Here is a 21993-nt window from a genome sequence, read left to right as displayed (position 1 = left end):
TAATCATAATTGGATATGTGTTACGAGTCCAAGTTTCGAAGTTGCCAACAGTTTCAATGTCGAGTAACTTTGCATGTGGACACGTGTGTAACGCCTTCGAAAATTGAATTAGTGACTTTTCAGAGGTCGAAGAAGTACTGGAAAGACTAGTAAGTTGAGTTAATGAACCCTTAAAACTTGACAGTGATTAACCAGAGAAATCTTTTATAAAAAGGATTAAGAAAAACGAACACGTACAAATTTAAATATATGGTTGTTGTGTTGGCGAAATGGCATTAACGCATTTTTCACTACAGACAACCAACATCAATATCAATTTGTCGCAAACCCCGGGGCGCCGTACTAAAACAAAACCGGGTGAATATTGCACTCCGTAAATCTCTTGATCCATGTGTGGTTTGTGTTAAAAAGAACAGACAACATACACGATCAAAGAGGTGTGTGTGTATAAAAATATAAACAAGTCAAAGGGATTATTGCGTCACTGCAACAAGAACCCTTGGCCAAATCCTACCACGCATTTATCAATAATTAACCGCAATATGTCACAGACATATTTCACTACTGCATTCGCTAATATGGATGGATGCTGCCGTATTAATCACGTTTTGTGTACGGATTTATGCATACCAGTGTGGCTCTGTTGACGCAAATTTGAATCTTCCAACCCCTTTTTATCTTGTCACAGGAAATTGCACTTCCCATTCACAAGATAATGGAAACAGAAGTTTTGTTTCTCTAAATCTGACAGTGAGTAGATGACTATTGTTTTTATAAAAATTGGTTAGTTAATTTTACGTGGGTTTTCTAAAATTATATAAAACTGTAATGTATATTTATTTAAAAATGTATCACATTTTTTTTCTTTTTTTTTTTTCACTTTATCTAATATTTTTGGACACTACTAAATAATAATATTGCTAGAAATAATTAGAATTTTTAAAATGAACAGAAAAAAGAAAACGTTTATATTAAGGAATAACAGGAAGAAAGGAACGAAGAACATTCATTAACAGTTGTATTTAGCTGGTTAAAGAACCTTTAATAATTGTTGTATTTAGTGAGTTATGCAGCCTAGATTACAATGTTTAAACAAATACGAGTTGATCACCGTAGAAGCAAGGAAAAATTGATTTGTTTTGAGAATATATGTGAAAGATGTTTTGAAAACAAGTCCAAAAATACAACGCACGTCAAACCTATATCGAATATCGTACTGATGGAGAAAATGACTTTGGGTATTAAATTAAAACGGTGGTTTCGTGAATAAAAGGGACAATAACAAGGGTCGCATTAAATTGGAGTTAAAGTGAAACAAAACGGGGGGACTTAAAATTATTTCTGGACCCGCATTTTCCCAAGTAATTTAGGACGAAATGGTGGCCAATACACATGTAAATAATAAAACGGTTTTAGGGGGAATTTGGCTTTTAACATTACACAATTTTATCGACAGGGTTAATATTTTTAGATTGTGTTATTTTATCTATGTGTTCAACGCATTTAAAATTTTAGTATCGATGCGAGAATTTATTTATTAAACTAAGATAATCGATAAGAAAAAGGAAAGTAAAATAAGTAAATAACAATTAAACTACAGATTAAATACTTTATCTTTCAAAGAAAAGGAATTTGTATGTATACATATACAAATAAATATATATTTAATATATATATATATATAAGGATATCCATATTTTAAGGATTTTATCAATAGCACCAGCCAGTCGACGGAGACAAAATTGTAAAAACTTTTGTCCATTATCAATTAGTATGCGTCACAGCCACGGGTTTATAGACCCTACAATAAAACCTATGGATTCCCAAAAACACAAAAGATCATCTACCTGTTACCACCGGACGTCACTCCGTCACTTCTACCTCTAGCCCCAGAAATCCCACCCGTGCATCATCAGTTCCACGTTTTTTTCACAACGACAACGTGAAAGTACCACCGCGAAGTCACACGAAGACATCCGATCGTTGAGATCGTACCCCATACCCTCGGCGTCCCCACTTTTGATTCAAATCATGAGCAGCTGTTCACATTTGAATCCGGATTCCAGTGAAACGTGCGCGTAACCATCAAACGGTCGCGCGTTCCCGCTTTTATAAAAATTTGAAAAACAAACGGATGTGCAATAAGTGAAGCGTGAATGTGATGGGTAAAGTGACGTTCAAAAAGGACGAAAGAAAAATGGATGAGTTCGTGAGCGAAAGACGGAAAGCGGTTAGCCTGAAACGTTCCAAATCGGTTAGAGCATCCCTAAGGTCGATTGGCACGAAACTGCTGATCGGCAAAAGCAACAACAACGTCATGGAGAAGACCCCATCGATGGGAAGTTTGGTGGAGTACCGCGACCTGAAGTCCTCTTATTACATCAGAGAAACATGCACCCACCAAACGGTGGAGACAATCCTCAAGACCCCGATGCCCAAGCACAAAGCCCATGCAAAACAAAAGAAAAAATTGGCGGATTTTCACACGACAACACCGCCGTCGACGATAGCCCCAAAAGCGGCGCAGCTTCTGCAAATCCCGCTGAAAGAGAACTGCGAACCCGTCAACCTCAGACAGAACTTCCATGCCGTGGACTTCGACTACAGGCATGGCGGCTTCCAGAGAACCTCCCTGAGATTGTCGATGACGACGAAGCGCAAACAAGAGAGGAATTCTGCGATTTATTCCTCGACCACCGGTACGTATCGCTTAAACAGCGGATGCGAAGGATTTTTTTATAATTTGGAACGGAAGGGTAATGACATTTAAGGGAATTTTGTTGCAATTTCCTAGAAGTACAATTGAAGATTAGAAGTACTGCTGAGAAGTTTATCTTATCTGGGTCAATACAACACTGTTTGATTTGTAGAACTGTTGCAGACAATGTTTTGACACTTTACTCAAAAGTAATCTAATATTTAGCCAAATTCACATCAACTAATTAAACCATGATAAGTGTTTTTGAGTTTTGAAGTGTTCACGTATTCAATTTCCTCGAGTTGCGGTCTAATTGTCTTTAGAAACGGACTTTTGCAACAATTTTAAACCGTTACATTATTTTGCAACAGTAGAACTGTACTGTGTTCATCCTTGGACAAATTTTAATCGGTGTTTTAATTAAAGATTCGACAGAAACAATTTAATCCATTAAATTGCTGGTAGCTTTTTTTGCCACAACGTAGTGTATTGTAATTGAGTTTTTAGTTTGGAAACTGTTTATTGTTGTACGACATTCTTGTACAGACACAAACAAACCGTTTTTAATAACTCAGGTTTTTGGAACTCAGCTTGTTTAGACGATAGGTTTATTGTTGTGAAAGTTTTTAATTGTGGGAAAATTTGTAAATAAATAAAAGCGGACGTATTAAATATTCAAGACTGAAATAAACTGGAGAATTAAATAGATTAAAACTTGTTCAACTTCGTATAAATGGACAAATTAGATAATGAAATTGTGGGTTTCATAAGGAAAGTTTAAATACAATAATTCTGTTTCAAGAATTTTCAATTAACTTAAAACCTCATTCATGAAATATTTGAGTTAAATGGAGAATGTTAATTGCAAAAAAATCCTGTGACAACAAAACTCAAGGTTTTCAACCAAAACGATCTGAAACTGTGTCAACAATTAATCAAATTTAAGGCATCATTATGCAATTATGGAGTTTTTAAATCGACTTCCGTTTTAAATTGACTTCAATTCGTTTTATAAGCAACGCCTTAACTAAAATCGTTTCCCATTCGCTTACACGCATTAAATTTAGTCTGTATGCATCCAGACAAGCAATTGTTGCAATTATTTTTAAATTATATAAAATCAAGCCCAATTCACTTACTGTATCGTATGTAATTGTACATTACAATAACTGTTGTCCGTTTTAATTACTGTTAATAGTTTTATTTTGTAATTAGCGACAGTAAAATTACCAGGCACATTATTAACTTTGTTGCTGTTTAAAGGTAAATGAGGATTTTTTCTTTGTCCTTTACTGTTGTGCAATTTAACTTCGTTTGTGTTTATTAAATTGCTTAGAGCACAAATAAACATTCCTAGAACAAGCAATTGTTTGTTATCAGGGTTTGTAACCGGGGTTGGTTATTACAATATAAATTACATTCGGGGTCGGTTCATATGCAAATTGTCGGGCAACATCCCCGGGGATTCCCGCTGAAATAATTCCAGTTGATCAGTTGAAACTGTCCCCCGAACACGATTGGCGTTCTTCAATTAGCCGATGAACGATTTCGAAACACTTTTGAATATTTATCGTGGCCGATCCTTGAGTTTATGCGATGTCGAAGATTTGTCAGTGGAACTGAGAAGTAAATAACCGACCTTGCGAGCCAAAACTAGTCCATTTTGTCAATGTGTGTAGGTTTCTAGTGTGAGATCGATTGACAATATTTTCGCCTGCGAATCACTCAAAAATTTAGATGTCGTGTTCGATAAGTTCTTGGTGAAATATGTGGCGTTTTTTAACTGACGTACTGTTCAAGTCAGCCTCCTACTTCACGGTTTACTTGAACTATCTGCTACAAGGTAAATACGAATCGGGTTACTTTTGTTTGTCCACATTTTTCAATTAATTTACGTCTTATTTAAAAGGCGTGAAATTGTATTAAGTTTCTAACATTAAAATTATATTAAATGCTTTTCTGTACTCCCCCACCCCTCATGACACAACAGTTTCAATTAATGAAGCGAAAGTACATATCTTACATCTAAACAATGAACAAAAAAAACTATTAAGCCTCGTTCAATACACCACATAATTACACACCTTTCGCAACATTGTTAATCCATTCGTTTTCTTTTCCTAGTAAAATTGGAATTGGAGGTGATTCACTCTCATTCATCCACGTTTTGTTGCTTTTAATACGTTGCATCAAAGTGATTCGCGTTCGTGGTGGTGAAAATGGTGCAGGAAATTGGGAGTTTGATCAGGAACGCTCTTTACAAACCGTCCGTTTACTTTCAATTCTACTGGCGTTGTTTCATTCAAGGTAATTTGCCCACAAACAATTTTACATGTGGGATATTTTCGTTCGAACAAATCCTTATAATTACAAGCTTTGATTTTTACATCCGATTGAAACTGTGGGCGGCTAATTATTAATTAGATTTTAATGTTAAAGGAGCGGAATGAATGGGTTTTAATCTCTTTTAATTGGAATTTTAAACGCTCCGGTTCTATGTTATTTCAATTGTAATCGTGTACATTTTCAAAGCTTAAATACAACCTTATTGGATACGTCCAATCAGGAGTGGATGTGAATTGCTTTTTATAATTAGCAAATTGCATAAACAAAATATGGAGTAATCGAAGTAATTCAATAGCAAACCGTCCACTTACAATGTAACAATCTTAAAATAAGTGTATGAAAAAATAAATAAACAAGATCATGCGAAAGTATTAAAATAATAAATTGAAACTTTTGTTTACCAAATTGCAGAAACAATATGTGTTGGATTCGAAATAATGCAATTTTAAAAATATCATAAAACTTTCGTTAAACTTTTAAATTATTACTTTATTGAATTATAATAATGTCAAATTCTTTATGAATGAGAATTTGATATTGAAAAAGTGTTGTACTATTTTTACTGCTTGTATAATTATAAAATGATTTAAAGTTAAAATATAAAAATGTCAAAATAAATAATACATACAAATAATTAATAGATTATTAATTAACTGAACACTTACTGTGTTTTTTTTATTAATTCTTATTTTATTTTAATTTTGTCATTATTGTACACATTTTCCCATCCCTTAAACGGCGACAACAATCAATCAAAAACTATGATCTCCACCAAACTGGAGACACTACATGATTGATGACCGTTTCACCATAATCATCCCAAATTTATTATTTTATTTTACCATTATTTTTTATTTATTTTCGTTTTTTTCCCTCTCCGTTAGAACTGCCCACTTTAGCGGGCGACATCGAAACGATGGAGGTGGCGAGCGTGCCCCTCACAAGGGGTCTACCGCCCCCGGGCCATAAACCGACCAAGAAGGAGGCGAAGCTAATGCAACAGAGACTCGAACGGCTCGCGAGGGTCAACATACATTTGCACGGTAAGATAATCCTCCACCACAACCGGAAACTGTTCAACTAATCATTCTAATTAACCATTGTTTAATCACAAGGGTTGAATGCATAAACATAACTAATTAGTGATTAATTGCAGTAATTCAGGAGTTCGGGTATGTGTTTATTAAACTGCAACATCTTCAAATTAAGATGGTAAATCATAGAAGCAAAACAGACGTGAAGATATTAAACACACATTCAGGGTGGGAAACGTCCGGGCCCCCCGGCGAGAGAATTTCGCAATTAAATTCGAGCGGGGGCGGTATGTAGATGGGCGCTTAAAAGTTCGGGAGGGTGAACGGGTGGAAAATCCATAAAAGGTTTTACTGCGTTCGGTTTACGAGTCAAAGAAACGTTCCCGGGCATAAACAACAAACGTCCGTTGTATTTGTTTAAAGTTTACTGTGTCCGGAACGTCAAAAGGCGGGGACCGGAGAAAAAGTCGAATCGATAAATCTTTAGGCGGGACAGAATTTATCCGGCGACACAGTTTCGCTTTCTGGGACCGGGCGCGTTATTACGAATGCGAAACGAAGAAAAAAATCTTGCGTCTGGGACAAAGAAAAAGAAATGGTTTGGGAAAATCGGGGCGATCATTTATTTTTTTTTTTTTTTTTTCTTAAGCAAGTTGTTCGGCGACATCATGTTTCCACCGCAGAACGTTTTTTATTATAGACGGATGTAAAGGGGGTTTAGTAAAGTTTTACGGCTTTAAATTTAAGTGGTTTCTATTACTTATTATTAGTAGGGTTGTGAAATTTTAAAACTTAATTTGACGATTTAAAGCTTTAAAGTTTTATTTAATTTTTAAAACTAGGGCACTAGTTACTATTAAAATTTCTCAATTCACTTCATATAACATCATATTTTATTTTTTCTCTCAACAGTTAATAATTACAAATTTACTTGTACTTTTTGAATTATTAAAAAAAAATTTAACAAGTTTGGGACTTTATTAGAAGGGTTTTTTTTTAACTTAAATTAAGTGTTTAAAAGTAGTAAATAAAATTTAGTATTAAAAAGTAGTCACTACTGTCTTCTTTAAAACTTCTGTTAACATTTTTGAAACAATTTTTAACAAATGTATGGCTTTAAATTTAAATAATATCTATTTATTACCATGAAAAGGATTTTTAATTTTTTAAACTTATTTTGACACAAAGTTTACTTTAAAATGTAGTTTATTTTAGAAAACTTGGCCAATAAATCTAAGTTAAAAACTACTTACAAGACATCTTAAAAACTTGTTAAAACCAAGCTAACAATCTTTCCAATAAAACTGATTAAACCATCTTTCATACAATATTTAAAAGAACAAGCCTTTAAATTAAATTTAAATGATTTATATTACTTATTATTACAAATTTTTTTAATTTTACAAGCTCAATTTAACCATTTAAAGGCACATGTCCTTTGTTTTTAATTTTGCTCAGCAAAATTTAGTATTAGAAACTAATTACAATATACTTCTTTAAAACTTCTTAAAATCATGTTAACAATTTACTCAATAAAACTTTTTTTAAACATTATTTCATACAATAATTAGTTATTACAAAGAAAAAATAGTTTACTTGAATTTTTAGAAGAACAAAACAATTATGTTAATAATTAATAAATTCATCGATTTAAATATAAACGGTTTCAGTTGGGGATGTACCAGAATTTGAGAGGAAAGTAAAATCAGATGATATATATACTATATAGATATATACTTCTATAAAGTGAGATAAATTGAGGTGGTTGAATATTTTTTTGTTAAATCAAATTAGTAAGGAAACTTCTGGTGATGGTTACTGCACTATACACTATTACTATTGGTGTGAATTTTCTTTACAATCATTTACACAGGATTTAGATTTCGAAGATGGTACAAAGTCAGCACTTGATCTTGTTCTTTCTTAGATAGCACCTAATGATTGTTTATCCCCATCCTTATTAACAACAATAATCTTCTCGTATTCTAAATTTTTTGGTGTTATCTACTAATTTCTATTATTTTGTGTGTTATATGAGTTTGTTTTCTGGAAAACATGTTTCATCTGGTGCCTAACGTGTCCGATATGTTAACACACCCCTACATTCTACCTTGGCAAATTTCTCGTATTCTAAACTCTTTGGTGTTACCTATTAATTTCTATTATTTTGTGTTTTATAAGTTTGTTTTCAGGAAAAAATATTTCATCTGGTGTCTAATGTGTCTGATGTTAACACATCCCTAAATTCTACCTTGGGCAAACTTTTATTATTCCAGCAATAACTGAACCTTAATATTAAAAAAAATTACAATATAATTTTTAAAACGTTTCAAAACCATACTTTCGCTTTACTCACTAAAACTTTTTGAAACTATCTTTAATTTAATAATTACAAACAAATTTGCTTTATTTGTACTACCTGAAAGAACTTCTTAAAATAAAACAATTTATAACATGGTTAATAAAACTTTCAGTAACAATTTTCTCCCTGCGAAAACAAATTTGAATTGGAAAGCAGGAACAAAAATGTAAAATTGTGTACGTTTGGTCTCAAATTGAAGTTTCCGTTAATAAATTGCGTTCACGACCCCTTTTTGTTACAGCCTTGTTCGCCGCCGTCGAGCATGGCCACTTGGAGAAGGCCAGGACAATATTAGAGAGCACCGACGTGGACGTTAACAGGTAAATCCCCATTCGAAAAAAGCCCGGTCGTTTTATTACAGTTACCGTTTCTTGTTACAAATTCCCGATTGTGCAACTTTAATAAAACACAAGTGTCTCAACTTCATTACGTCTCTCCTCATTCTTCTTGCGCAGCAGGAATTTCATAATTGACACCTCCAAGTCTCGACTGATTCCCGGTTTCTCCAGGAGGGTTGCGGCCACAATTACCCTGGATTAATTAAGGAGAACGCGGCCAATAACAACCGCTGATGTTATTAGGGAGATTCTGATTTTAATCACGGACGCGACTAACGCAATCACGGGATCATGCGATGACGTTATTACCGTGGTTTTAATCACGGTATGCATTTATATTTTAATATAAAAATTTGCGGTTTTGCGATAACAAGTGTAACAAAGTACCATTACAATTAAAACAAACAATATTTATTAATTATACTTTTACTTTCCATCATTAATGCGAAGTGTTTATTTGTTACCGTGTTTTGCTGTATTGAAATTTGCCGGAAGGAAACGAGAGTTATTTTCTGTTTTCAAGTGGAAAACACTCGGGCAATTTTCCGGTCGGTTTGTCGGAAATTGTCGCCCGTTTGGTCGAAACAATGTCGCAATTACGGACAGATTTTCACGGGGTTGATGTAAATCGCTCTTGTGATGTAAAAAGCTGGATTATTTATAACTGGATAATCCCTCCGAATGTTTCCAAAGATGTAATCTCAAAATTCAACGTCAAAGATTTCATTTAAATTAAAATCCAGAAATAAATTTTAAATATAATGCTTACAATTTTTGATAACGAAATTACTTTATTATCACATTGAATATTTCTCTCTTGTTTCATTTGCAATAGAAATGAATCACAAATTTTAACATAAATAATAATTTATAAGTATATTTATTACATTTGTAAATAAAAAATACCAGAATACGTAGTGAATCATCTTAGGATGAGATAAAATTTCAGATAAACCAACTTCTCTATTATACAAGGTCAGAAGATAACGGCTCAATAAACACTGTTGACATTATATCAAAAAACCGTCAATGTTTCCTGTTTGCATACATCCTCCAGTTAAATATTGACAAATTTCCCTTTCGCCACGTCCAACGACTAAATCAACATCAAACAAAACGCCTGTTTACGCAATCAATCTCAACAAAGAAAAAAACGCTACCACTAAATGAAAACACACGGTACAACAAACCCTTAATTAGAATAGAAATTGACTAATTGCAAAAGGAGCGTGGGTGGCGCACGTGTGAAACAAAAGGCGCATTTGGTACCATCGATCCGGTCACGGATTCCGTTTTCTCGCACCTTTTTCCGTCAGATTTATCGAGGCACCCTAATAAATTATGAACCGGATGCCGAGCCGATAAGTGAATATAAACTCCACCCCAGATTTTTCATATCCCTAGTTAATCGAATTAGCAAAAAGGGAACTCCCAAATTTTAAATTAACTTAAACTTGCCATAAATATTAACAAAAACAGACACTTTTAACCGAGATAAAATTAACAAGTTGTAATTTTTGTTTCAGTTTAAACAACGACGGTCTGTCACCGCTGGACGTGGCAGTTCTGAGCAACAACCGGCCACTGGTCAAAATGTTAATCAGTTTCGGAGCCACCGAGGGTAACAAATGTAAGATTCAATTAAAAATTTTCACCTGGAAAGGTACAATGGATGCTGGAAACTGTGAGAAACACGGACACAATTAAAAAACGATTTGCTAGCGTGTGTGCGATAATGAAAGTCGGCTCTCGCCTTCGTCCATTGTCTCGTACGGATGAATGAGTACAATGAGCCATTGTGTGCGAGAAAATGGCATCAATTATGTCATTGTGTTTTCATTCATTTATTGCCGGTTAATGAGTGTGTACAGACATGGTTTTTCTTTGGTTTTCTGGAAATATAATTGGATATCTGATATTGTTTTGAGGGGGAAAATTAATTTAGTTTTGTAGTAATGAACTATAATTACAAGTTTCTTTTACGGATTTATATTTGTTGAGAAGTTTTAATTGAGGCATTCTTGTCGAGATAATTAAGTTAGTAAACGATACTTGAAATAAAAAAATGATCTTCGTATATTTTATACATAAATTTTCCAAAACAAATATTTGCGATGGTTAGATTTGCGAGAATTTTGCTAGAAGCAAGATTATCTCGGGTGTTACCTCAATTAATTGGAAAATAAATGGGCGCTTTGATAAATCTATTCTCTGTTAACGTGACAAGTTTATAAACAATAATCTGCCTTGTTTTATCTATTTACTTAGTAGGAAACTTGTTTACGTAAATTTGGTAATCAAAACTAAATATGGTTTTTAACAGTCGACGTAATTAAATTTTTACTTACCCCCTAATTATACCACAACATCATTTTTACAACTTCGCTGACCACAAAATCTAATAATGACGTTTATTATCAAGTTAAAAAGATATTCATATTTTTACCACCAACTTTCCAAAACTCAGTGATAAATAATCAGATGTAATTACTACGAACTTTACTGCAACGAATTACTCAACAAAAACACAAAACCAAAACAAAATAAAAACTGCACACACATGTGGTCGACAAGTAAGTCGATAATTCCGAACACAAGGTGTAGTTGAAAAGTTTACCAATGGATCGTAACAACTTTAAAGGCACACCTAGTAAACTTTCCATGTGGTCGATCATAAAGCCAACGTTTTGTTGCAGTTTCGAACAGTGACAAGATTGGAAATCATCTGAAACAACTGTTGGGAGAGGCGGAAATGAGACTGCAAGAACTTGGGGGACTATTGGAAGAGCCGCTCGGTGCACCCTTAAACACTCGAGCATCGTTCTCCAGTATTATCGGTAATGCGTATCCGGCTTCGACCATGACGGGCTGTGCGGGAGGCGACACCGAGAAACAAGCCATAGCGTGGGGTAGAAGGGCCAAAACCCTTAAAAGGTTGGTTTTAGGTTTCGCACAAGCGAGGCCACCTGACCCTCCAGGCTTGGTAGCCATTGATGTTACATCGCATAACTCAGTTGCGATCAGATTACAAGAACCCAACCAGTTGGACTCACCCATCGCTACAAAATTCAAAGGTAAAGACGTCAAATAATAATAAGTTACAAGCGATCATAAAAAATATATGATAATTCACAGTACAATGGTCAACAAGGGCAGACTTTTCAATAATTACGGGCGAAACAGAAATAATGGACATGTCGAATCCCGTTTGCAACATAGAACTGACACACGGAAGGAGGTATTTTTTCCGAGCGGCCTGTGGCAACCTCAAAGGTTTCGGCACATATCTCTCTTCCACACCTTCCTCGGTCGTACCTTCAAGTTGGCGGGAACTGGACGGGAGGGAGTCGAGGTTCGGCAACAGGTTCAGACAGTTGGAACAACTGACCGAAGAAGTGAGAAGGGCCAGACCCGGCAGCGAGATTCTAGAAATCGCCGGACCTGCCCGAAGGACGCAAAGAAAAAAAACTACCATCAAACAATTATTCACTGCAGCCAGCAAGTTCCAAAAAAATTTAAGAAGGTATAATGTACCACAATTAATCAATTTTTATACTTAAATTATTATTGTTTTACAGAGGTATATACTTGGCGTGCATCCTGTACCACGAGGACAAGGTCCTGGTGACGAACGAAGACTTTTTGCCTGTGATAGAGATCGACGAAACGTTCCCCAGTTGCATCCATTCAGACTTGCACTGGTTAATGAAGGTGGCATGCACCTGGGACGACACCAAATCCCTCCGGACAGACATGGAGAAACATTCCTCGTCTGCTATCCACTTCCGGACCAAACTACTAACGGCCGCCCTCCAAATGCAATCGTCACTTTGTCTCCAAGACCTCGGGCAATTGCATTATAAGCCATTAAGAGATTCGCAGGGTACTGTTGTCTTAAGCACGGTCAACTACGTTAAAAGTCCGAAGTCCGTGTCCGTGTTGAATTCGCGGTGGTTGCCGATGAATAAGGTGTTCAAGAAGACGGTATTGAGTGATGATCACAATGTCAGTGAGATTTTAATGGCTTCTATACAAGAGCAGATCAATTATCATCAGGTATCAAGTTTGAAGCTGACAAAAGGCTTGTATTTAGCTTATCTAAAGATGCAAAGTTCAGTCGACATGATCCAAGTAGTAGTCTCCACCAAATCACCAAATATGTTGCCTCACTGCAAAATCAGGGATAATCCGCACGTTTCCGCGTAAGTTAGAACCCCTCCTCAAAATATAAAACATAGATATAATATGCCTTTATTTTTACAGTGAGGAATGGGAGTATCTAAAGCAGCAACACCTTCCAGATGTTGTGGATAATGCAACAGAACTGCAACGAACTTTTCTAGAATTGGTAACATCAGCAGCTAAACGTCTCTTCAACTACATGGACGTGAGCAACGAAGAAGCAAACACGCATCGTCTTTACGACACTGAAGTCATCGATCTCACCGATGAGGTTAGCTTCATTATAATCTGCCCTTCCGCCGAGTTTTCCTGCTCTGTACCAGGTCAAAGAGAGATACTACTTCAAAGGGGAGACCTGTTAAGTTTACCGATTCAAGTATTCGAGATGATCCACTTGAACACTTATCAGAACAGTATTATCAGAAAGTACTCTAAGCTGAGCTGTTTGTTGGAATTGGATGCAGCGAGTGCGAGTCACATGCACCGGGAAGCTTTTTCCAACAGCGAGTTGGCGATCGCCAAAGAACGCTTATCAAAACTACAAGATTTGCAAACAAAACTCAACACGATTTGGAAAAGTGTGAGATGGCTGATGGAGGCTATAACCTTCGCCAGAGACCGGATATCTTCAGGAATACTGATGAGATACATCCTTGAGAAAGAAGTGGGAGTGTGCACGAGTCCTAAGCGCAGCCTGTTACAAATACCTCCGCGAGACTCGAAGGTGGTGAAAAGCACGCCGGGTCGCGGTTCTTGGCCGGGACCAGGCAGTAGCAACACTATAAACCAATCGAACGGGTTAATTAACTCGGAGTTTAGCAAAAGTGAACAACATTTGAGCACGAACGAAGCTTCGTCGCAGTACTTGAGCGCTTGCAGTGACTCCGAGTCAAGAAAGAATAGTGACAGTTACAACAGCGACTACTTCACCTCGCACATGGTGCCGAGCAGGAGCGAAGATATGCTTTTCTCCATCCCCACCTCCTCCAGCAATCACAGGGTCAGATCCAGTACAGTCAGTAGTGTTTCCGCCGCTTCCAGCCCTTTATTGAGTGTCAGACCGATGTATGGAGGCAGCTTGGTCAGTGTGAACACAATTAACACGACAAACACTTCAGACAGTTTGCACAGTTTAAGTTCCGACTCGGATTCGAATCCGGTGCCGATGGGTTCGAGCACTCCACACCGGAAACACAGGCCGAAGATCGCACCTTCAAGAAGCATGACCAACGTAAAGCAAAATCTGGATATTAGCACCAAGTCCGAGACGCGCAGGCCGCGACACCTAAACGTGGAACCTGACCTGTTTCAGAGTAATTTAGAACATAGTCTGTCTAAAAGTCTCACCAACATTAAAACTGTGTCCGACATCGACGTGAGTGGTAAGACCAACCCTTAAACCAACATTTTAGATATTAACATTTCTTGTTGTTGTTCCAGGATCCACGTACTTGAAACCTTCAGACGTGATCAAGAAGGAACATCCGGAAGAAGGTATGTTCAAGGTGCCGCAAGGGACATCAAAAGAACAACCGAGCGGGATCATACAAGTATACGCGGCCTATGAGACGGGATTGGCAAGCGGGACAAGTTTAAAACTTCACGTTACACCCAGGACCACTGCAAGAGAAGTGGTCGATTTGGTGGTGAAGCAGCTGAACATGGCGGTGGTATTGAAGCAAAAAGATGGGCCGATCTACTCGGCGGATAAATTGAAGAATTTTTGTCTGGTCGCTGTGATTGGGGCAAGAGAGCGTTGTCTGAGAGATGATTTTAAACCGTTACAGTTGCAAAATCCGTGGAAGAAAGGGAGGTTATACGTTAGACAGAAGCAGGATGTGCTGGCGGCTCTGGAGCACAGCAGCAAACACAGCGCGATCATATGAGGGCGCGAAGAACTGATTTAAATTAATGAATTCTTAGTCAAATGGAAATGGTGCTAGTATTTGATCGTTTCGTCTTATGAATATCCTAATGAATTTTTGCCTAATTATGTTAGTTGTGTGTGTGTAAATAGTGTGGCAATTCCTTTAGATGACTTTTACTGTCCTACTGGGATTCTAAAGGTTGTTTACAATATTTAATACTGTGATTTAATTAATTTAAAACAAGGAAAATCAGGACCATTCATATGTTGTTTTCTGCCGGATGATTTCTGATGGTAATGTTCGATAGCAACGAAAGTCAATTACGTGGAAATGCGTCAGAAATCGTTCGCGTTTTTACAGGGGCATTCAAGTCGTTGTGGTGTACGTGTTTTATAGATAGCGTTGCTGTTTTCAAAAAAACTTTAAAATCAAAAAAGCTCTCTAGATTCCCCTGTAGATCTTTGTCGTCCATAGCAGTACCTAAAGCTGTTTATCGTCCGGTTTTGCTCATTTTGTTGTTAGACTTAAGATGAATCGAACACCAAAACTTTTAAAACATAATTATAATACCAAATATAAAATGTCTATTTATTATAAATGTTAGATGAACAAATATATTTAAATACAAATGGAACTTACAACATCGCTCGACATGGAAATATAAATTATCGTGGGTTGTTGTGAGATTCCCTGGTGAAATAGCGTATTAAATAATTATGGCTTATAAACAAAACTGGCCCCAAAATGTCTTAGAAAACCATATCATAGAATTTTATGTGTTCATATAAACGGGAATTTTTATTTACGCAAATTATTATTTTAGTACAAATGTATTGTGTTAGCAAATTTTATATGTGTATATAATTTTTATTGAATATATATGTATATATATGTGTATAGAAAGTATATATTATACAGTGCAATAAAAAAATATGTAAATAACGTATCGACACAAGTATTTGTAACAAATATTCAAGTCGACTTTTATATTTGATATGAAGAGTATTTTTTCGCTGCATTGTATATTTGTTGTATGCACTGGAGTCTTGAAATGGACAAAAAACGTTAAGAATTGTGTGATAGATTGTAAAATACTCTAATAAACATGTTAACAAGTTCCTAGTTATTTATTTAACCTTTCGCCAAATATACAATAAATTCTATATAAATATACAATAATATTACTGATTGTTTAACAAATCTTGTTTCATCAAACATTTTTGTGAATGATTCCCTTTGTAAAGAATAGTCTCCTTCTTGTATGTTTGCTTCTCGTCAGTTGACAAATGGCTAAAACAAAGAGAATAATAGGATTTTTTACAAATATATGTATATAAATAATTACTGTTCAATTTCTCTACCCACGTTTTGAAATCTAGCTTTAATAAAATTTTCATGTGTTTGATCATTATCAAAACTTAAAACTTGGCGAGGATGGTACTCAATCACTCTCTTCAGAAAGTTAGTCAAAGTCTTTATTGCATTTGGTATATCATCGGAAAAAACCTGTATATAAAGTATACTTTATAATATATTATAATCTGTGAAAAATGTTTACTAATCAAACTAGAGTTCTACTCGATTCTTAAACATTATATATACTGTACTCGGGTATATCAAATCATACGAACCATATTTGAAATATCCTATATTTCGTACTGGATATCATTCAATTCCTAAAAGTACTTAAATGGACTTACTTTTTTGTAAATCCCCTAATATATATGATAAAAGTGACTATATACAATGTAAGAAACAATCAAAAATTAAACAGAAAATTATTCAATACAAAATGTACTCGAGTACAGTACAATTTTGCTCATCACTAGAAACAGTACCATCTCTTGAAAAATGCCGACGTGAGAACAGTGAAAGTCTAAAAGTCTTTGTCGTTCCTTCAGCACATTATTAAAGAACAGCATTGCTTTTGTTTTTAATGCATGACACATTTTCATCGTGATATTGTCCTTTATCGGTTTATTACCTTGAAAAAAAATATACATATATAACTAATTAATTATGAAAATTTTCAATAAACCTTCAAACGAAACATAGAAGTAGTCACTGAGAACACTCAGTAGAACGCTCTTTCTCGCATCAACGTATACGCTTGCACTTTGCAAATGAGCTCGACTAGAAGAAGTAACACCTGAGAAAATGATTTATGGAAATGAAGACTGTAAAATAAAAGAATATTTGTACCAGTTTTAGAAGCAGATCTTTCCTAAAATTAATACAAGCAATTAGTTAAATTTATATAAATTAACAAAATAATGTTATTACTGCTCTTGGTTCAGGAGTATTTTCTTGAATTGTTACTGTATGAGATCTGTTCAAGTTTTCTGTAGAACTGGAATATAACTAATGCAGTCAGTTTAATTTTTTAATTTGCAACATACCTCGAAATTAATCTAAAGTTACTGCTGCTTAGATTATCAAGAACAAACATGCTAAAACACACCAAATATGTACTTACTACTATTTCTTCTCATAATTATATAGTTTACCTGGTAGTTTTTCCCAAATTAAACCTTGATGAAGATATAACTTTGAAACTTGGACACCTGCAACTCATTGTTACTGGAAGAAATATCCACAAAATCAAATTTTACCAATCGAAAAAATCATTAGAATCCCAATCAGCTCCGCATGATCCATCATCATCCTTAGCGACTTCGTTGATTATATCCTGAAGAAATCCATAAATTTCTTTAGCACAATTCACACGTTCCATTTCCTTATAATTGCGCAACGCCTCTTCCACAGATTCCGGACTGTAAATTATATGAACGTCTTGATCAGTCCTTGAAATATAATGTCAGAAATTTCCATTAAAGTATTTGTATATTAGTTACTCGTCATAGTAATAGTAGTATTTCTGTTTCAGCCACGCCAGATGAGTATCTTCTGATTTAGGCATGCAAAATATTATTTTTGGGCTATAACCTCTAACTTTTAACATCAAAGCAGCTTCAAAACTCATATAAAACAGCAAAACTTTATCCGCGCCTTTGGTCAATTCGCTTCTAGCTGCAAAAAACTTAACATAATCTCAATAATTAATGGTAAAAAAACGTACGAGTTCCGTAATATCGACCGCCAGGCATTTTGGCAACAGTCAAGAACTCGCCCCTGCTTAACTTTTCCGTGAACTCCTCGTTACTGATAAAGTAATAATCAAAGCCCTCCTCATCGTCCTTGCATCTTTTCCTGGTAGTGTAGCACACGCCCTTCACCAAATGTCTACACTTTTTGCACATCTCTCTGATCAATTTCTTGATACCAGAGCCTGGTAGACCGACCAAAACCAAAATAGATCTTATGAAGGTGTCGCCGGGTTGAGACAAAGGCATAATATCGGTCAGGTTCAGGTTCTGGAGTATCAACAGATTCGCTCTTTTAATACTAACATGCAGTTCTCTATTCATTGTAGTTGTAGCCGCCTCCTTTGCCTGGGCCGTCAGCTCTTCTCCGTCCAAAATATGCAAGCGTGGGAGGTAATGTACGCAGAGGCTGAAGTAATGTTTACTGCGCGCGATTGGATTGCCATCCAGGTTTAGTTTAACGAGATATCTAAGATTGTCTAAATGGGAGAGTTCAAGCAGTCGTTCAATTTTGTTATTGGACGCGTTCAGTACTTCTATGTTCTCGACACGGGCGATGAATTCTAAAGTTGTTAATCTGTTGCGTGCAACGTTTATTACGCGGATGAACTTCAACGTTTTCAAATTCCAGTTGTCTAATGTTTCGAAACTATTTATTTCGTTGTGTTGGAGGTGTAACTCGCTTAGTCTCATATTTTCTACATTGCTGATTCTAGAAATTTTGTTAAAGGATAAGTCTAGTATTCTCAGATATCTAAAACGAAGTGGTTTAAAAGACATAAATAATTGAGTAATTAAATAAATTTAACCTCAGCTCTGATACTCCGTTAATGACACGAATTTTATTGTGGTTAACAATTAATATTTTCAACGACCAAAATTGGGACAAATCAGGTATTATAGTAATATTATTGAAGGAAAAATTGGCGTAGGTTAAATTAAAGGGCGGCTTGAAGTTCAATAACTTTGTTATATGATTGTGGGAAGCGTCCAAGTACATCAAAAACGGCAACTGGCTCAATGGTGATAAATCCTCTATTTTGTTATTGGAGATATCTAAATATTGCAAATAATGATGATACTTTATAATATCTATATCCACGAGAATCTGTCAAGATTACAATCAAATTACAAGAAAATTAACATAAGGAGTAAAACCTGTAAATTAGAAAGGTCACATTTGCTCAAAGCAAATTGTCTAAACTCAGGAGAATAATCGGGGTATGAAAGGCAACAAGCAACAATCCTGTCACTTAAAACTCCTTCTTCTTCATAATCGGTAAGGGTAAGTTTGGCAAACTTCCCTATCCTGCAGTAGTGATTCTTCCAATCGGCCCATTCACATTTGTCTTCAATGTGAACTTTCCACTCGTCTTAAATTCAAAATTTACTTTTTGTTGTTTTTTGAAAAAGATATGACTATTACTTGCAATCAAAGAGCAGTGGAAATAATCCTCATCCATTTCTTTAATGCCACAGCCATCGCTCTGGACGATGCGAGGTGTTAAACTTTCCAATGAAAATTTATCCATCATTTATATTAATCAAAAGTCTTCTTCTTCTTATCAAATGTAAAAAATATAAACTTTCGTCAGAATAATAATATTTTTATACTCTTTTTGATAACCATTGACCTGCTAAACCGCGTTGTATAACAATACGTGACAGTCTGTTCAATGTTACTATCGTTACTAAGTCGCACTGTGATAAACATTTCTTTACCCTGTCCGTAAGATTAGCTGCATGATTGTTCCTGTCATAAATCCGTCCAAACAACCAAGACTGGCCATTATTTGTTTACGTAAGTTATTCGGAAATTAAAAAAAAAAAAACATATTTGCGTCAAAACAAAGACTTGATTTGTAGTCTCGTATTTACAACTGATTGCACATCCAAGTGTTCCGATCATGTCAGCCGTGCCACAAGGAGCGTTTGCTGCTAGAAAAGTACGCAAGAATGAGGAAATGATAAAATGTAAGGTGCTACGATATAATAAGATGTTCGATGTTTGGTTTTGAAGCTGTTGCAGATGCGAGTCCTGAGAAGTACAACGAGAAGTATATGAACAGCGTATGGGGGATGTACAATAAGTATTCTGTGCATAATTTGAAGAGGAACTATGACAATAAAGTTAACGGGGAGCAGAAGTGGGTTTTAATAATTAAATAATGAAAATGAAATAAAAATTTAATTATTGCAGGAATTTCATCGGGAAAAATCAAGTAAATCGTTCTACCTCCCCGATAAGTGCTTGGGGACTATTTGGCTATATGTGATTTGTTATATTTTTTAATGAAGTCCCCTACTTGTAGACAATAAATAAAAATGATTTCATTTAAAAATGTTGTTTAATTAATTTCAATCATTGTAACTAAATAATTATAGAAATTTCTTATGTAAATATTTTGTTTGAATAATCTGAAATATTATCTTGATGCGCCAGTTGTCTCAAATAAATATTTATATATTTATAATATAAAATAACATAATAAACAATCTAACAATATAATTGGTATACAACCCAGTTAACACTACACTGTAAAGATGGTAATTGAGTAATTAAGTAAATTTAACCGCAATTCTAATATTCCATTAATAACACGAATTTTATTGTGGTAAGCAATTAATCTTTTCAACGACCAAAATTGGTATACAACCCATTTTACACTACATTGTAAAGGTAGCTGCTACCATAATTATTCTTAAAAATTAGATATTTAATAATAAAATTAAGTTATTCTTATCTGATCAAATTTATTTAACTTGATATTAGCAATAAATTAATTCTCAAGTCAAATTTAGTAATGGAATTTAAATTTCCCGCTGTTTCAAATAAATTCGACAGTCAGATTTTTAACACGGAAAAATTTGACTGTCAAATCGACGTTTTTTTTAATTGCGACTCCGTCAAACGTTAATTTGTTAAGAAAAATCTTCACTCTTCGTAAATTAAAGACCACTACACAAAAATGCCCAGAGGTAAGAATAAACATGCAATTACAAAATCCAATTGTGGTTAAGTCCATGCTTCTTGTTTCAATGTAGTTGGATTTTCAATTGACAGTTTTTTGTCCTTAAAAAACTTCAAAAACCATTTTCTTATAAAGATTTTATTACAAAATGGGTTAATTTTTCTAGGAAAGTTCACCAATCATAAAGGGAGAAACCGCCGTTTCACCAACCCTGAAGAGCTTGAAGAGGAGCGTCGCAGAGATGAACAGAAAAAGAAATGGAGACAACAGCACGGCGGTGAATCAAGCAGCGATTCCGAGGAGGAAGCTAAGGGGGATAAGAAAATCAGTGAGGAGTCTGGCAGTGACTCAGAAGAAGAAAGCAGTGAAGAAGAAGTAATATACCTCTGTTTGTATTAACAATATCACTTATGAATTGTTTCAGTCCAAAGCAAAGGGTGTGTCCAATTTAATTGAAATTGAGAACCCTAACAGAGTGCAGAAGAAGACAAAGAAGATAACTGCCTTGAATACCAGTGATTTAGAGGCAAAGCCACAACTTAGCAGAAGGGAAAGAGAGGAGATCGAGAAACAGAGGGCACAGGCTCACTATCAGAAACTCCATGCTGAGGGTAAAACAGAACAAGCAAGGGCTGATTTAGCTAGGTTAGCCATTATTAGACAACAAAGGGAAGAAGCCAGAAAGCAAAGGGAGATGGAACAGAAATGTGAGTGATTAATGTAATATGGATAGTCATTAAATTGTTTCTTTTGCAGTGAGAGAAGATGCAGCCAAACAAAAAACTGCCCAGACCCAAAAGGCATTGGGTAAAAAGTAATACTTGAATTCTAAATAAATGGACATTTTTTTTTATTTACTAAGGAATGCAATATTTACTGAATAACAAATAACTCTTATTGCATAAATTTTAATTATCTATTATTGAATTTCGTTATATTGCATTTTTTCGATTTTCATAAATTTTACGAATTTATATAACAGACCTGTTCAAATGATGTTTGTTTTAAATGAGCGAAATTCAGATGCGAGCAATTTATTGTATTTGTATTCTGTGATGACTAATAAATTTAATGATTTTTAGACAAGTT

General features: G+C 35.0%; 4 protein-coding genes across 8 annotated transcripts in view; 3 read left to right on the top strand and 1 right to left on the bottom strand.

Annotated features, from left to right (window-relative positions):
* LOC109604148 (ankyrin repeat and fibronectin type-III domain-containing protein 1) overlaps positions 1-15945 on the top strand; it is a 51105-nt gene extending 35160 nt beyond the window's left edge. The window contains exons 1-9 of one of the 5 annotated variants that reach the window (XM_049961808.1): positions 2033-2699; positions 5929-6087; positions 8682-8760; positions 10305-10408; positions 11475-11852; positions 11914-12301; positions 12357-12980; positions 13042-14342; positions 14401-15945. In XM_049961808.1, coding sequence (XP_049817765.1) covers positions 2162-2699; positions 5929-6087; positions 8682-8760; positions 10305-10408; positions 11475-11852; positions 11914-12301; positions 12357-12980; positions 13042-14342; positions 14401-14846 — 4017 coding nt within the window. In that variant the 5' untranslated portion in view covers positions 2033-2161 and the 3' untranslated portion in view covers positions 14847-15945. Of the gene's footprint in view, positions 1-2032; positions 2700-5928; positions 6088-8681; positions 8761-10304; positions 10409-11474; positions 11853-11913; positions 12302-12356; positions 12981-13041; positions 14343-14400 lie in introns of those variants that run through there. The other 4 variants (XM_049961811.1, XM_049961809.1, XM_049961807.1 and 1 more) reach the window with 4 other exon arrangements.
* Positions 15941-19496, bottom strand: LOC109603678 (leucine-rich repeat and guanylate kinase domain-containing protein-like). Its single transcript, XM_049961813.1, has 14 exons — positions 19359-19496; positions 19091-19305; positions 18742-19040; positions 17908-18686; positions 17684-17858; positions 17441-17632; positions 17336-17392; positions 17228-17278; positions 17112-17178; positions 17031-17052; positions 16867-16977; positions 16667-16812; positions 16174-16334; positions 15941-16118 (listed from the first exon to the last, which is right to left on the bottom strand). Exons 1-14 carry the CDS (start codon positions 19465-19467, stop codon positions 16010-16012), a joined length of 2493 nt encoding a protein of 830 aa, XP_049817770.1. The 5' UTR covers positions 19468-19496; the 3' UTR covers positions 15941-16009.
* A 110-nt stretch (positions 19497-19606) lies between these two features.
* On the top strand, positions 19607-20274 carry LOC109603686 (uncharacterized). The gene is made up of 4 exons (XM_020020178.2): positions 19607-19733; positions 19799-19906; positions 19953-20079; positions 20133-20274. The coding sequence occupies exons 1-4, from the start codon at positions 19676-19678 to the stop codon at positions 20206-20208; spliced, it is 369 nt and encodes a 122-aa protein (XP_019875737.1). The 5' UTR covers positions 19607-19675; the 3' UTR covers positions 20209-20274.
* Positions 20275-20767: 493 nt separating this feature from the next.
* On the top strand, positions 20768-21990 carry LOC109603545 (28 kDa heat- and acid-stable phosphoprotein). Its single transcript, XM_020020043.2, has 4 exons — positions 20768-20911; positions 21071-21279; positions 21329-21611; positions 21661-21990. Exons 1-4 carry the CDS (start codon positions 20902-20904, stop codon positions 21720-21722), a joined length of 564 nt encoding a protein of 187 aa, XP_019875602.1. The 5' UTR covers positions 20768-20901; the 3' UTR covers positions 21723-21990.
* The last annotated feature ends 3 nt before the right edge of the window (positions 21991-21993 follow it).

This window comes from Aethina tumida, chromosome 1 (genome assembly GCF_024364675.1).
Source record: "Aethina tumida isolate Nest 87 chromosome 1, icAetTumi1.1, whole genome shotgun sequence".
In the NCBI taxonomy this organism is placed as follows: Eukaryota; Metazoa; Arthropoda; class Insecta; order Coleoptera; family Nitidulidae; genus Aethina; species Aethina tumida.
The sequence above is the reverse complement of the archived record's forward strand: the minus strand, read 5'-3'. Positions and strand labels throughout refer to the sequence as shown.